The sequence below is a fragment of the Eleginops maclovinus genome, chromosome 20, assembly GCF_036324505.1.
Source record: "Eleginops maclovinus isolate JMC-PN-2008 ecotype Puerto Natales chromosome 20, JC_Emac_rtc_rv5, whole genome shotgun sequence".
Classification (NCBI taxonomy): Eukaryota; Metazoa; Chordata; class Actinopteri; order Perciformes; family Eleginopidae; genus Eleginops; species Eleginops maclovinus.
Window position 1 is genome coordinate 17926236 of NC_086368.1, and position 14331 is coordinate 17940566.

The window sequence follows — 14331 nt, forward strand, 5'->3', positions numbered from 1 at the left end:
TAACATAATCCAGTTTCCCCCCAATTCTGAGAAGCCTTCATTTCAGTTGTACAATGCATTGTGGGAAAATTGTGTTTCTTGGCAAAGCATACAGATTCTTTTAAAGGTTTTTTCAGATTAACTCAAAACCTAGTAAAATGATAACCCAATTTACTAATTTTGATAATTATCAGTTCCTTCATTTTCTTTATCATCAATTCATTAAATGTCCAAAAAAAAGTGAAAAATCTGAATTTCAGAGACTCAATTAATGTTAACAAATTGCTAGAGTTGTTCATCAAAATGTCTGAAACCCAAAGAAAAGGACCAGCAATCAACCACTAATACAGGTTTGAACTAGATAGGGGACGCAGCTAGAGCTCACCAGAGGCTGGAAAAGACCCACACCTGGTTCCAGTTCTTGTGATTGCTGCTCAGTTCAGACTGCATCTGCCTGAGCTCACTCAATCTGTGTCTCTGGGTCAAGTGAAGGATTCCTCTGTAGACAAACACATCCAAATTTGCACCTTGGTAAAAGTTTTAAAGTAAAGAGTCTGTGAGAGAGACTGAGGCACTATGGATCAGTGTGACTGTGCAAATGAAGACACTGGAGGCCATGATGAGAGTAGTGACTCCCTGAAGCTCAAGGATTCAAGGTAAGGACCACATGGTGCCTGTAGAACACTAAATGCAACTTTATTTGTAGGATTAGGACGATTAAATGTCTTTGTCATTTTAGATTCCTCCTACGTTAAGTTTTGATTTGAAAAACTTCTCTGCACATGGGCCCAACCGTTTCTCAGTACCCTGACTAGAGGAAGACAATCCAAAATTGTCTGTATCCATAACATGTTCAACTTTTTAACAAAGTGTGAACTGCTTATTAAACACAGGGCCACAGATACAGCTGAGGAGGAAGAGTTGAATGTGTTCTTCCAGTCAAAGTACATCAATTTATGTAAGTTTATCTTTCTCCGCGCTAACGAGTGGTTGAATAGTGTACCATACAGCCATGCCATGTGACTTTCCTTAATTTCCTTCTTTGCTCTTCAGTCCCTCTGTACCAGGACTACTGTGTGCAGGCGGAGAGGGATGATTTGAACCAACAGAACACAGGTTTTGTGTGCGAGCTGACAATCCCCCAGGAGCTGCAGACCCCTATTATTGACTTCTGCGTCGCTGAAGATAAAGGCTTTCAACTACTATCCATTGCTGCGAATGCATGCTTGGCTTCGGCTCCCCCAGTCAGGGGCTCTACCCTTTGGCAAGATCTAGAAGAGGTGAAGGCGTCCGGCCTGCTCAGAAGGTTGCCAGACCGAGATATTCGCCTTCAGGAGGTATGGTGGAAAACTCTGCATCCAATCCTCTGTAGAAGCAGATCACAGTTGTTTTTTTCGGGATATGTTTCAGAAATAGGATTGTACATACTACTTGCTGGGGATTTATTTTTGCTGTGAAACAATGCACATTTATAATAGTTTCAGCAAAGAATGTTGGAGGTTTATGGCAAATATAAATTAGGTTTCAATACACAAGCAATACTGGTAAGTTAGAGTTTTGTTTTGTTTAGCTGACAATAGGAAACAAAAATATCCTCTACTTTACTGTAAATGCTTTAAGAAATGTATAAACAATGAATTCTTCTCTTTTTCTCCCTCTAAAGTTGATGTTTGAGTTAATCGGCTCTGAAGTTTCTTACCTAAACAGCCTTACAATTGCTGTCCACCACTTCTATGCTTCGAAGGAGGTGAAACAGACACTGACTCCAATGGAGCATCACGTTCTGTTTTCCAACATTTGTCAAATAATGGCAGCGAGTAATAAGTGAGGACTCAACATATCATTACATCCTGTTATTTTTGTTTAAGTGTTTGCGTCTACTGAATTTGAGTCTTGGCAAAGGTTTCTTATGGATCTGGAAGGTCAACTGGAGGAGAACGTGTTGATTTCTCAGGTGGAAGACATTGTGCTGCAGCACTGCTCCGAGTTCCACAGGGTCTATGTGCCATATGTGACTAACATGAGGTACCAAGAGACTATGGTCAACCAGCTGCTGTAAGTCTCTGCTCTGTACATTATACAGCTCCGGAAAAAATTAATGGAGACCACTCCAAATTTTTCTTAAATCTTTATCTCTACATGTATGGCAGCCATTCCAGTGTTTGTGGAATTCCAACAGAGAAATATTGTCAGTAGTTGATAGAATACAATTTAAAAATCATTTAACTCAAAGACATATAAATAATAAAACAAGAAAATCATAATGCTGAAGAAGTCTCTAAATTTATTCCGCGGCTGTATAGCTGCTGACGCTCAACACCAACAAGCACACATTCAATCTCATGTATTCCATTTCCAAGGCAGCAGAACAGAGATTTTCTGCATTCGATCAAGAACATTGAGAGTCACAAAGACTGTCAGAGACAGAGCCTGAAGTCATTCCTTGTCCTGCCTTTCCAAAGAATTACTCGTATTAAACTCCTCCTTCAGGTTAGTGTCTCATGATATTTGACTTGTTTGCATCCATATATACATAGTCTTCTTAGGTTAGTGTTGGGTTTTCTTTAATTTCAGAGCATCCTGAAACAGACCAAGCCAGACTCTGACTCTATATCCAATCTAGAAAAAGCAATAGCAGCCATCCATGAGGTAAGACTTTTACAGGATCTGTGAGCAATCAGAGGCATGTTTTTAGAAACTAGACTCTAAAAATGGGAAATGTTATTGCATCTGCTCTGACCCACAGATTGTAACAGAGTGTGATAGGGGGGTCCGAAAAATGGAACAAATTGAGGAGCTGGTTTACCTGGACAGGCTGCTGGATTTTGGCAAAATTAAGGTGGGGGATTTTTCTTCACAGAGCCTTTTGTGGATCTGCAAGCTACCAAAAACAGGATCAACTCTTTTAAACAATCTGACTGAATGTCTCTTCCTCCTTGCAGTCTGTCCCTATGGTTGTAAGCGGGCGTTTTCTGGTGCACCAGGGACCCATACGACAAAGGAGTGTGGGGACAAGCTGCTTCTCAAGTGTATACCTCCACCTCTTTAATGACCTTTTGGTCATTTCATCCAAAAAGTATTGGTTCCAACACGCAGGGTTCACAGTTATGGATCATGCTGAGTTCCCCAAACATGTGAATGTTGAGCATGTTCAAACTGAGCTCCTAGGTCTACCCCCAGACTCCTTCCTGTTACATCTCTCTAAAAACCACACCGGACAACCCACCACCATGATACTCGCTGCAGACACAACGTACAAGGACATTTAGCATATATCTGTAATACTAAACGTCTCCTGTAGTTGACGATCAATTGGTGACTGTCTTTTTCTTTTTTTTATTGCAGGTCAGATAAAGAAGTGTGGACGAAGTTGTTGCCGTGTAAACAGTAGTGGATTCTGCAAACTGATTTTAAATATCCTACTTTGGTTGTTTTTAACCTGCTCACTTCTTATATCTACATTTGATAATAAAAATAATTGAATAACCTTTTTCACTTTTTAGATTTATGTTCAACTTAACTGCACCTTTTTTAAATAATCTTAATAAGGGCACCATATGACACAACGTGAAGGATTTAAACATGCACTTTAGTTTTCTCACTGTTAAAATATTGCTACAACATTTAATCCAATACATCTTAGCAGACATTATTTTGAGTTTAGGTGTTTTAAGTAAATATTCTAATGAATCTGTAATAACATCAGTAACAAAGCAAAGTAAAACAAGCTGTAACACATTAAATTGAGAACTGCTTAAACATTGGCATTCAGTGACATGAAGAACACTAAAGACAACCATATAACCATAGTCTATTTCTCAGTTTAAAAATTCTCGTTTTCTCTCCTTATGTTACTCCGACCTGGAAAGTGAGCGGTGTCGGCAGAATAAAGAAGGGGCAAAGAGTCAAGCTAACAGGCATTAAACAAAAAGAGACGTGATTTCAAGTTGTCATTTTAAAGTATTGTCAGTAATGATGTGGAACAGCTGCATCAGTACATTGTCATGCCTGTGCGTACTCGCTCATGGTTCCTCTACTGAGCGTATTCTGCTTGAGATTCAATTTAGGAAACATTCTTAAACATGGTGTTCCTGGATCGATTCATCGGCAGGAGGACAGACAAGATAACGAGGATATTGATACAACACCCTGCTGACATAAGGGTGAGTAAAAACAGAATGTATTGCATCTAGAATAAGATGAAACAATTCAGAAATCCCAAAATAGGTTTCCTTCATCTCATCCCGAAGGATCTGAAGCTCTCCCAGATCAGCTGTCAATACGCAGGCCCACTGCAGTGACGTTACCTTGAGTGCGTACTAAACTGCCAACTAAAAAAACAAAGTCAGAATTAAAGTACAGTCGCTGTCTCCTGCTGTGAATGGTGTCTGGTGGATCCAGCTGTAACACAGTCCTGATGCCACAGGTGCTCCGCCAGGCAGTTGAGGAGAGGGGCTACATCCCCCAACCCGTCACTGACCTCCCCCCCCACACGCAGCACTGGTACGCTCCATGTTTCCTGGAAGTTCGTCACGTCTCTCTCTGCCACGTCACAGTGCATGAAAAGGTCAAATCTGAAGAAGACATTAAGGCCAATCTCTGAATAGATATAGAGGTATAGAGTGAGTATTCTAATACATTGTCATCAAATTCACATTCATATTTTAAAAAAGGATACTTGGTGCCAACCACCAATTTCACAACACGACCAACAGGTGCCCCGGTCCATTTAGCGATTTGATTTGACAGATCATCAAAGGAGGTCCTGTCAGTGAAGGAGAACAGGAAAAGGACGGCGTCCACCTGCTCCTTACAGGCCTGGAAACAGGAAAGTGGGATTTGACATAACTTCTGACAGAAGATGTTAGGAATGTATGTTTAGTCTATTATAGAATAATGTGAGCGTAGTGTGCAAACACACTATATCATAAACACACCGGCAGCAGATGGTCAAATCTGCGCAAGGCATTCTCCCCACAGTCCCACAGCTGCAGACGGAAGAAAAACACTCTGCCATTTTCTCTCAGTTTTACTGGCCAATGCACCACCGTGGTCTCAATACCTTGAACAAAACGTAAATAAAATCAAATGAAATGCATGGCTTCACCTGATCAACCCTTTAAATGTGTAAATATATTCTTAAAAAACACCCGACTCGCATTGATAAGAATCTACCTGTGGTTTCATAGTGCATGTTAGGAATATTTGATCCTGCAAGACGTGCAGCAAGAGCAGTTTTCCCCACTCCGCTCTTGCCAGAGAGGAAGATTTTATAGTGAACGGTGTCCACGGCTACATGTGGGGGCATCACTGGAGACTCCAACAGGCCTGTAAAATAATTTATAAGAGAAACATCTAAAAGTGTACATTCGATAAATACTGACATTCATACTTTCCATTGTATTATATTATACGTACATTCTTGTTTAAGTGATTAAGTTAATATGCCAAATAAAACAGTACACTAAAGCACCTTGAGTGTGTTGTTCTTTTTTCCTTCTGCTTGCCTGGTTATTCAAACATTACTGTGTACTTTATTGTGGCATTGTATTATTAATGCTTCATGGACACCTTATTTTGGTAGACAGATTTTAAAAACAGAAGGCAACTGTGTCTGGGTCAGTGACGTTTTAGAATTTCAAAACAGTAAACAAATTAAAATGATAAGAGAAGTCCAATATTGATTTTTTTGTGTAAATCTATATGTATATTTTCAGTTTTTATAAGTGCCCTTTGTTAAAAATAACAATATATGGAATTTTAATGCGTTTCATTGTATACAGTCCTTGAAAATGTCATACGGTGAAACGTTATTATTTTTTTAAATAAATAAAATTTGATATTCATGTCACAGTTAAAAAACACCAAAAATGTAATAGTTGATATGTTAGTATTCTATAACTAATTCAAAATATAAACACTTACACAACAAATACTAGATATTTAGTTTTTTAATGACTACGGCGTCTCACCTTTTAACATTTGTTCTATTTTTTTGCTATAAATTCATCAAAAATGGTCAAAGGTTATATATATTTATATATCATACTATCTCTCCTCCATTACATTCATTAACCATGTAGAATAACAAATTATTAATTTGATTTATTATAAAATTCAGTGTTTTACCATATGACATATTTTGTTTGACCGTATGACATGCAATGTCAATGTTTCTTTGCATTTTGAATGTATTAAATTGATGTAGGTCAATTCAGAATAGTTTCAAAGAACAAGTGAACCTTTTATTAATAGTTGAGAAATTGTGAAAAATTCATTACTCAGTTAAAGAAAAGAACAGTTACATTCATATCTGCCATCAAAAGGTTATGAACAACCTAATATCATAAAATGTACAATAACACAATATAACAATACAATCAAAGCTCATGTTTCATATCGATAGATTCCTCAAACTGATTTGTGATTTTCCCTTGGCTACAAAAAAAAACGTTTAACAAAACATTACAGTAACATCGTTGAAACAGTAACTTTATCTTTCATTAATATAAACAAACATCCTCCGCCCCCCACCCATGCACTCACATGCACGCACACACACTGACACGTACACACACAACTACCACAAAGGGCTGGTCATTGCTCAACTTTTCACACCAATATGAATCTTTCCCAGTCCTCAAGTGACAATCTTGAGCTTCGACTGGTTGATGGCTCTGGTTCTGAGATGACAGCAATGACATCTGTTTGGAAGTAGAACAGCACATCTCGGATTTGGGGCCATACAAAGCAATTCTTCGTCCCAGACTGCTGCATACAGGAGACCTCGACTTCTTCTCCGACGACCTTCAGTACCTGCCCAACAAAAGGCTTTTTGTCATAAGACACTATAACCATCTTTCCAACCACGTCATCTTGGGTCGGAATGGTGGCAGAGGGTGCAGCTTTTTCAGTATTATAATTTAGGACTGAGGGTGATTCACATTCACAGGAAAGTCCCATACGATGGCAAAAACAGGACAGTTCTCTGCAGGAGATCTTGCCTGGGGTGTTTGTTGTCACCTGATGAATACCCAAAGTGCCTCTGACTACTGGCAAAACATCTGGCACTGCCTCATCCACCCTGGCGATGTCAGCCTCTGATACCCAATGGAACTTGACACTCGAATTTGACTTTTCCAGAAAGGAAAACAATTCTTCAGGGTGTTGGATATCACCTCCTTGAAGCACAAATGCATCGGCAATCCTTTTTATTGAGCCACCAACACCATCTGGCGCCCCCTTTCCATGTGCCTTCTCTGAAAAGTTCCATGTCATCTCCTTAATGCCACGAATAAAAGGCAAGGTGCACATCAGATAGAAATTTTTCCTATTCCTATATTGCGTTAGTGGGCCATCACTCATGAAGTGCACAGTGGTGATTCTTGGATTGCGTTGGATGTCATCCAGCACAGGCTTCAAATGTGCCCATACTGCCCGCTCGTCATGTCTTAAGGAGTCAGATATTGTGGCATAAGCTTGTGACCCCTCTTCCGTGTAAGCCATGCATGTATGGACAGTGGCCTGTTTTCGACTCCCCCCCCAGTGGAAGTGCTGGACCTCAACATTCAGCTTACAGGCGTAGTTCTCTGAAAAGTCCATGTGGACTACAGCCTCATGGTGTTTTAGACTGTTCTTGACTTCTCTGCATTTCTCCACCTGATGAATCCACGTATACTGATGCTTGGCCAATCTGTCAAGTTTTTCATTGAAACTCTTCACGAGATCCGCCCACGTCCCAGTCAGAGTTTTCTTCACAAAATGTGAATAGGTTTTTCCATCAGTGCAGACCTTCTCCCTCTGCCACTGACTCCACGACACCTGGCCGGATTCATCTGGTAGGAGTGGCTCCATCTCAGTGTAGCAGCACTTCGTACACAGCCTATGCATACACTCCCGGCTTTTCATATCGCACACAATGTTGCCAAGTGCTTCAGTGGTACTTTTACTGGCTACAAGGCCACTCTGGTGTAGTTTCTCCAGTAGGAGGCTAACATTTTCATGATCTAAGCAAGCACATGTGTTTCTGTCATTAGCCTTTGGCTCAGTTACATAAAATGGACGGAGACGAACAAACTGCCGGTAAGACACTACACATCCCTCTCCTACCTCTGCATTGTACTCCTTGTGGAGCTCTTTAAGCGATTTCGACAACACACGACGCTGTTCCTTAACCCTGTCCTTTGAAACCGTGTCCTTTTTTCCAGGTAGGAGACGGCTGTTTTCATCCCTAGTGAGGAACTCCACCACACTCCGTCTTCTTGCTGGCCCCTTCCTGAAAATCTTTGTTGATCTGTTTTTTATTTCTTTTCTGCGTTTTGTTATCATCAACCTGTTCGCTTTCTTCCGACATCTATCTGCTCTTCTCTTTTCTTTGACAAGGTCCCTTTTCAGCTGTGCTATCTCCTCCCTCAGTTTCTTTGTACGTTGCCCTGTTCGACTGCTGGAGGTGGTCTTCTTTGGGGGTTTATGAGGGGTTGAACATTGTTGGGATGGCCCCGGTGGTGTGGAGTGTTGGGATGGCCCAGGTGGTGAGAAGTGTTGGAATGGCTCAGGATGGTCATGGTGTTCGTCCACAAAAGAGTCTTCAGACACCGGTGTCAAATTCATCAATGCCTCCACCTGCCTCTTTTTCTCTCTGCATTTTTTCTGATGGAGCCTCCACTGTTCCTTCTTCTTTGCATGTGCAACTGTTGTCAGTTCTTTGACGGTATGGTAATGATTACCCTCTCCAGCTTGTTTCCTCTGCCGTTGCCTGCGGGTATACATAGGTACATTAATTGATATATATATTCATTCATAGATACATACAACGTTAGGCTATCGTGACCTACTGTCAGGACGGAGTCATCAGTAGTGTAACGTTAACTAGCTCAGTGATGTGATGCTTATGTTGGCTGTATCGTCCGTTTTAGGCCACCAGTGGCAGTACTTCAATCAGCTCAGGCACCGAAAGGAAGCACCGAAATTAACGTTGCGTTTCGGTCCGGTAGGTACCGGTCATATAGGAACCGGTGCCATATTGGTACCGGATTTCGGTACCCAACCCTAGACATAACTGGCCAATACTGGCATTCCTGACATCATACACTCTCACAGTTATACCTTTCCCTCCTCCTGGCTAGGTTTTCCTCTCTAGCAGCAGGATCTGCCATTAGCTTTGCACGGAAACGTGCATACCTCTCCTTACTAGAAAGAGGCATCTGTAAAAATGTGAAAAAAAGTTAAAAATAGGCAGAAATATATTATATATATTAATATTAATTCATATTAGTTGTACAAACTATATATGTAGTAAAACCATTAAGAAATAACTAAATAATTCAGTTAAATGCCCAGTGTCATATGGTACAACAACATGTCATAAGGTCAAACCGTTTGTCCATATGACATTTATTGTTTGACCTTATGACAGTTTCATGCTTTGTCATTGATAACAGGCAGTTGCTTGGCCACCTACTTATAACTTCATCCTTGACCTTGGCTTTTATACTTTATATTTCACATGTAAATCAATAATATTTCCAAATTTAAACTATTTATTCCCTTTTTTGGCGTTTGACCATATGACACCCAAATCTGCGACACATGGTACCGCACTGGAAACGGTGAAAATAACTGAAATTCAGGAGCAAAATCTTAAACTCACCTTCAACTTGGGTGGTCTTCAGGGGTCCTCTGAGTGATGACATCCCATGTCACATGACTTGAGTCATTAATATGCAGGTCCAAAATGGCTTCCAAACTTTGTTTGACCATATGACATAGGGAAAATGTGTCTTTGCGGAACAATTTGTTTTAGATACTAATGACATTTCTTGAAACTCTATCTCACTGATACTTTAATATGCTTATCTTAAGACTTGAAAAAATATGCCAAATTAAAAAGTTGATAATCTTTGATCATTTTTAATCATTTTTAATGCAGTTGTCTTAAATAAGTTTAAGTGAATGCTGTTTGACCATATGACAATTGACCACTTTAATAGTCTAAAAGTTACCTAATTTTGATTTTTTCACATAATTATGAACAGTGAGGAGGACAAATAATACGAGATTAAAGCTTATATAGAATTTTAAACTTATTTTATATTAATATATAATATTTATTGCTCCTGGAAGTGCAAATCAATGCGCCACGTCACTGACCCGTCTACTGGCCAATTTTTTATTTCCAGCTCATATGTTTAATATGAAATGAGAATCAATGTATCTGGTTATGTCTGTATAATCAAACGCTGATTACACAAATGACATGCTGCTTTAAAAAAGTGATTTAAACTAAATGCTAAAGTGTATTTGTCATACCGAAGTTTTTGCGCCTCTTCTTGTGCAGTATTTTGTTGAAATATTCTTTGCTGTCTTTACACCGATGCCAGTCTGCCACAATGATTGATCCGGAGGAAGGAAGAACTTGTGCCATGTTGTTGTTGCTGCTAGAGTTAGCTTCACATTGCTATGTTCAGTTGATCATCCAAAAAGGCGACTGTAGCGGCCGAAGACAACTCGTGAAACAGATGACGCTTTGAAAGAACTGTACAAAGTATTTTCTCACATGGAGTGCGTTAATAATTACAAATAGATCCGACAAATGACATGTTTTCATCCTAAAGTGCAGCAAATCGATTAGAACTTCCGTAAACTAAAACATCCCTTGACAACCGATTGACGTCACTTCCGTTCCCCATGTAGTTTAGATTGTCTTCTTCAGGTGCTTCAAACAGTCCTGTATCTTGGGGCTTTATCTGCCACTAACATGTGTTTTCGACAAAATAAGGGCTCCTGTCTCTAACAAAGCAGGAGGTTAGAATCATTAAGTTGTTGGAGACCTTAAAGGATAATTAGTTACGCTGCCAATCACTTGTTGAAAATGTAAATACAAAAATACAATGTTTTTATTATACATTCGATAAATGTGTTGGCAACATTGTTCATTCATGTTGTTGTTGTTTTCATGAAAGATGTTGATGTAAAAACGTAGATCAAGACTTTTTTTCGTAATAAGTAAGTTTTTTGTATTTTTGTAATTTCACCAATATAGACTCACTTTGTATTTTATTTTAACAGTCATTGACATGTTTGGACTATATTGTCTCGTCGCGTTACGCGAGAGTCATTGAACATCACACATTTTTATAATAGACCAGCAAAAGGCATTTTACATTTGTCCAGTAGTATTTCTCGTCCACCACCAGAGTTTGCTATACTCCAGCGTTAAAACGTAAACACGGGGAGATGGTATCTAAAACAGTCTGTGAGCTCTGACAGTCAGGGCCCCGCTGCTCTCTATGCTCATGGTCACAGATGCGGGGTCCACACTCGATGGTAGTTTGCATTGATGGGAGAAAGTGTTTGTGACTGCACCATCTTCTCCCAGCTGCAGAAAGAATGAGGACAGAAATCAATCAGTTGTACTCAGAATCAGACATCTTTTATAAGTCCCACGGCGGGGAAGTTTACAACAATTGATCATCAGACCATTGTTTAATTTGACAAATGTCTTTACTCCGCTTGTAACCAGGGGTGCTACTCAAACTGTTAAATGAAAACATCTGATTAGAATGAGATAACCTTACCTACTTCTAAATTGAAATGTATTAACATTCTTTTTCAAATGTGCGGTCAAACAAAACAGACTTTTAATTTTGAGATGATCTTTAGCCCAGCTCCAGTAATCCATTACATTAAAGCCATTATTATCAATGATTTTGAATTTAATTCATGTTGATAAGCATTTATTTAGGCTAAAAAGACAAATCTACAGTGCTATACAAAATACTTGAATATACTGTATGTTTCCTTATAACAAACAACTTTTTTGTGGAATATGAACAGGGCTGCTAATTACCTAGCTAAACTGAATGTGTGGCTCACCTTCTCCGCCTGCACCTTTATCAGGTTGTTGGAAGTTGTGATGATAACGTCTTCTGGAGAAAATTCACTCACATCGAGGGTGAACATGAAAGTGTCTCCCATGACCTGGATCTTCCCTGTTGGATATGAGTGCCCTGAAACAAAACAAATGACTAACAGTTACTAACAGCAATCTAATAATTACTGATCTTATGACATACATTCAATATAAAGAGGGGGGAAAAAGTAGTAAAAATGTTATCAGTCTTTGTTTATCCGACCTGTTGTGGTTTTTACAGGTCCGCTGAGAGAAACTGCCTCCATCCTTCTCCATACAGGCTGAGGAAGCTCCCTATCTGCCGAATGTATCAAGAGAGGTAATTCTAGAGACTCTATATATATTATTTGTATGTGTGTGTGTGTGTGTGTGTGTGTGTGTGTGTGTGTGTGTGTGTGTGTGTGTGTGTGTGTGTGTGTGTGTGTGTGTGTGTGTGTGTGTGTGTGTGTGTGTGTGTGTGTGTGTGTGTGTGTGTGTGTGTGTGTGTGTGTGTGTGTGTGTTTGTGATTCAGCTGGAACATGACACAGATTGAAGATATTCAATGTGTCACATAGTTTGTTGAACTGTTGTCAAGGGGTCTGCATTTTCTAGCCGCACCCCGGACTTGGAGCCTGTGAGTCTTTGTGTTTATGTGGGGAAAGGCGTGGAGCTGTTAATACACTGTGACAGAATACACTTTAATTATCAGGTGTGATATTTAATGAACTCTCATTCACAGCTTATAATAAAAATGTCAATATGGCGCCATGAAATAGCTTTTAAATTGGATCTGAAACAATTAGTCCATTCATGTCTTAGAAAATCAACAAACATTTTCTTCAATCATTAGATTAGTTATTCATGCAGAAATTGCAAAACATGTGTTCACCCTCTCATATATTTAAATTAACTGCTTCTTTTATGTATGTACCTTTTCTGTGTTGTTTTACCTTCATACTAACACAGTAACAGTTGGACTGTGTCATTGTGCTACCATGGAAACATAGGGTTGTCTTTAACTGTTTCCAACTGTTTTGTTGTTTAGTGTTTAGCTGGAAAGCAGGCGACACACACATTATGTTATCAACATTTGTTTGTTTCCATTTTGCCACAATGTCTGCAACATCCTATTAAACTGCATATATCTGAGTTTTGTACTGAAATACAGCTAAACCTTGAAAGACATCACCTTGGACTTCGAGAAAATTATGATGGACATTTTGTACAGTAAACTTTCAAAAGAGAAAATAGACAGAAAATGTATCAACATTTTTCAGCCCTAAATCAAATGTATAATGTTATTGTGCTTCTAAGATTTTATCACACTGTTCTAATGAATTTCCGGTGAAACCTAGCAGAGGGGGATGTTAACATGTCTGAGTGAGTGACGGAGAAATGATGGAGCACAGTTGTGTGTACGTGTGACATTCTGCTTCAACTTGGCAAAGTCATCGAGATTGATCAACTCCGTCTGGATGACAGGTGTCACCAAACCAAGCACTTTTCGAGCACTTGTTAAGAAAACAAAACTGTAAACACAGATAAATGTTGAGGTCAGGTCAGGGTAAAGAGAATATGCTTTCTGACCAGGGGACAGTGGCAGAAGAAAATTTAGCAACCTTTCAGAAGATTTTATCGTGTTTTGAACACTGAAATGTTAAGTATAGAAGAGTCACACATAAAGCAGAAAATTGCATTTCTACAATAAACTTTAAAGGTGAAAATAAGGTTGAACTTACAGTATATACAAACTTTAGTAGTTTAATTTATTCTAAAAAGCTTTGCATTTCATCTGAACATTTATTTCAACTTTATTCTCAAAATGTTCTCTTGATATTTCTACTTTATTCCTAACATTTTCTTAAAAGCCATCTGTTACTGTATTGCAGTTACTTTTTGTTGAGATGTTGTAAGCAGAAAAAGTGTATCATAAGTCACTCCTGAGGGTTTTATGACCTTAAATATAGTGTTAGCAAAAATATGAAAAGAAAGCTAGAAAGATTTAAGAAATACAGTTGTTTTGTGTGTAATATGTGTTGTATTGTTTTTTGTCTACAGCTTAAGCATCATCACAGTTTCCAATCTAATTTTCCGAGATAGCAAGTTTATAGTTACTAATGTGACAAAGTGCGGTTTAGGCTGATGGGAATGTTTTACGCATTGATCATAACCCAAGAAATACATTACTACATTTTAGACCTGACGGTGGTGCTGGATGAAAAGTCGGGGATCACCAAAGTTCCCAAAGGCTGTGAATGTCTGGACCAAATTTCACGGTAATCCATGTAATCCATGACACATTTGACTTCTAAACAAAAATGTCAACTTGCTGTTGGCACTACAGGAAAAGTCAAGGGATCACCAAAGTCAGCAGGGTTCATCCTCTGGGGCCCATTAATGTCTGTCTCAAAGTTCATAGTAATCCATCAAACAGTTGCTGAGATATTTCAGACTGAACCAA

General features: G+C 39.0%; 4 protein-coding genes across 5 annotated transcripts; 1 reads left to right on the forward strand and 3 right to left on the reverse strand.

Annotated features, from left to right (window-relative positions):
- Window positions 1-183: 183 nt before the first annotated feature.
- si:ch73-15b2.5 (rho guanine nucleotide exchange factor 19) lies at window positions 184-3470 on the forward strand. Its single transcript, XM_063911600.1, has 10 exons — window positions 184-635; window positions 873-937; window positions 1033-1316; window positions 1643-1803; window positions 1882-2034; window positions 2340-2469; window positions 2554-2628; window positions 2726-2818; window positions 2922-3232; window positions 3325-3470. The coding sequence occupies exons 1-10, from the start codon at window positions 556-558 to the stop codon at window positions 3368-3370; spliced, it is 1398 nt and encodes a 465-aa protein (XP_063767670.1). The 5' UTR covers window positions 184-555; the 3' UTR covers window positions 3371-3470.
- cplane2 (ciliogenesis and planar polarity effector 2) lies at window positions 2152-10648 on the reverse strand. Its single transcript, XM_063911601.1, has 5 exons — window positions 10288-10648; window positions 5155-5307; window positions 4917-5041; window positions 4658-4797; window positions 2152-4553 (listed from the first exon to the last, which is right to left on the reverse strand). The coding sequence occupies exons 1-5, from the start codon at window positions 10400-10402 to the stop codon at window positions 4331-4333; spliced, it is 756 nt and encodes a 251-aa protein (XP_063767671.1). The 5' UTR covers window positions 10403-10648; the 3' UTR covers window positions 2152-4330.
- Window positions 5610-10122, reverse strand: LOC134883291 (uncharacterized). 2 transcript variants are annotated; one of them, XM_063911599.1, is made up of 2 exons: window positions 9629-10122; window positions 5610-8734 (listed from the first exon to the last, which is right to left on the reverse strand). In XM_063911599.1, the coding sequence occupies exon 2, from the start codon at window positions 8587-8589 to the stop codon at window positions 6592-6594; it is 1998 nt and encodes a 665-aa protein (XP_063767669.1). In that variant the 5' UTR covers window positions 8590-8734; window positions 9629-10122; the 3' UTR covers window positions 5610-6591. The 2 variants fall into 2 exon arrangements, with proteins under 2 accessions (XP_063767669.1, XP_063767668.1); XM_063911598.1 differs by having other exon boundaries at window positions 9085-10122.
- Window positions 10649-10929: 281 nt separating the features above from the next.
- Window positions 10930-12201, reverse strand: LOC134883562 (heat shock protein beta-7-like). Its single transcript, XM_063911979.1, has 3 exons — window positions 12114-12201; window positions 11854-11987; window positions 10930-11356 (listed from the first exon to the last, which is right to left on the reverse strand). The coding sequence occupies exons 1-3, from the start codon at window positions 12154-12156 to the stop codon at window positions 11222-11224; spliced, it is 312 nt and encodes a 103-aa protein (XP_063768049.1). The 5' UTR covers window positions 12157-12201; the 3' UTR covers window positions 10930-11221.
- Between the last annotated feature and the right edge of the window lie 2130 nt (window positions 12202-14331).

What these genes read in the sequence shown, in the direction of transcription:
- si:ch73-15b2.5 (XM_063911600.1), top strand. Translation starts at nt 556, where the DNA reads ATGGATCAGTGTGACTGTGCAAATGAAGACACTGGAGGCCATGATGAG. An exon ending in CAATAGCAGCCATCCATGAG is followed by an intron (nt 2,629 to 2,725) that starts GTAAGACTTTTA and finishes TCTGACCCACAG; the next exon opens with ATTGTAACAGAGTGTGATAG. An exon ending in TGGATTTTGGCAAAATTAAG is followed by an intron (nt 2,819 to 2,921) that starts GTGGGGGATTTT and finishes TCCTCCTTGCAG; the next exon opens with TCTGTCCCTATGGTTGTAAG.
- LOC134883291 (XM_063911598.1), bottom strand. Translation starts at nt 9,182, where the DNA reads ATGCCTCTTTCTAGTAAGGAGAGGTATGCACGTTTCCGTGCAAAGCTA. An exon ending in CTAGCCAGGAGGAGGGAAAG is followed by an intron (nt 8,735 to 9,084) that starts GTATAACTGTGA and finishes GTATACCCGCAG; the next exon opens with GCAACGGCAGAGGAAACAAG.
- cplane2 (XM_063911601.1), bottom strand. Translation starts at nt 10,402, where the DNA reads ATGGCACAAGTTCTTCCTTCCTCCGGATCAATCATTGTGGCAGACTGG. An exon ending in GAAGAGGCGCAAAAACTTCG is followed by an intron (nt 5,308 to 10,287) that starts GTATGACAAATA and finishes ATTATTTTACAG; the next exon opens with GCCTGTTGGAGTCTCCAGTG. An exon ending in GATTTGACCATCTGCTGCCG is followed by an intron (nt 4,798 to 4,916) that starts GTGTGTTTATGA and finishes TCCTGTTTCCAG; the next exon opens with GCCTGTAAGGAGCAGGTGGA.
- LOC134883562 (XM_063911979.1), bottom strand. Translation starts at nt 12,156, where the DNA reads ATGGAGGCAGTTTCTCTCAGCGGACCTGTAAAAACCACAACAG. An exon ending in ACCTGTAAAAACCACAACAG is followed by an intron (nt 11,988 to 12,113) that starts GTCGGATAAACA and finishes GTTTTGTTTCAG; the next exon opens with GGCACTCATATCCAACAGGG. An exon ending in TAAAGGTGCAGGCGGAGAAG is followed by an intron (nt 11,357 to 11,853) that starts GTGAGCCACACA and finishes TTCTTTCTGCAG; the next exon opens with CTGGGAGAAGATGGTGCAGT.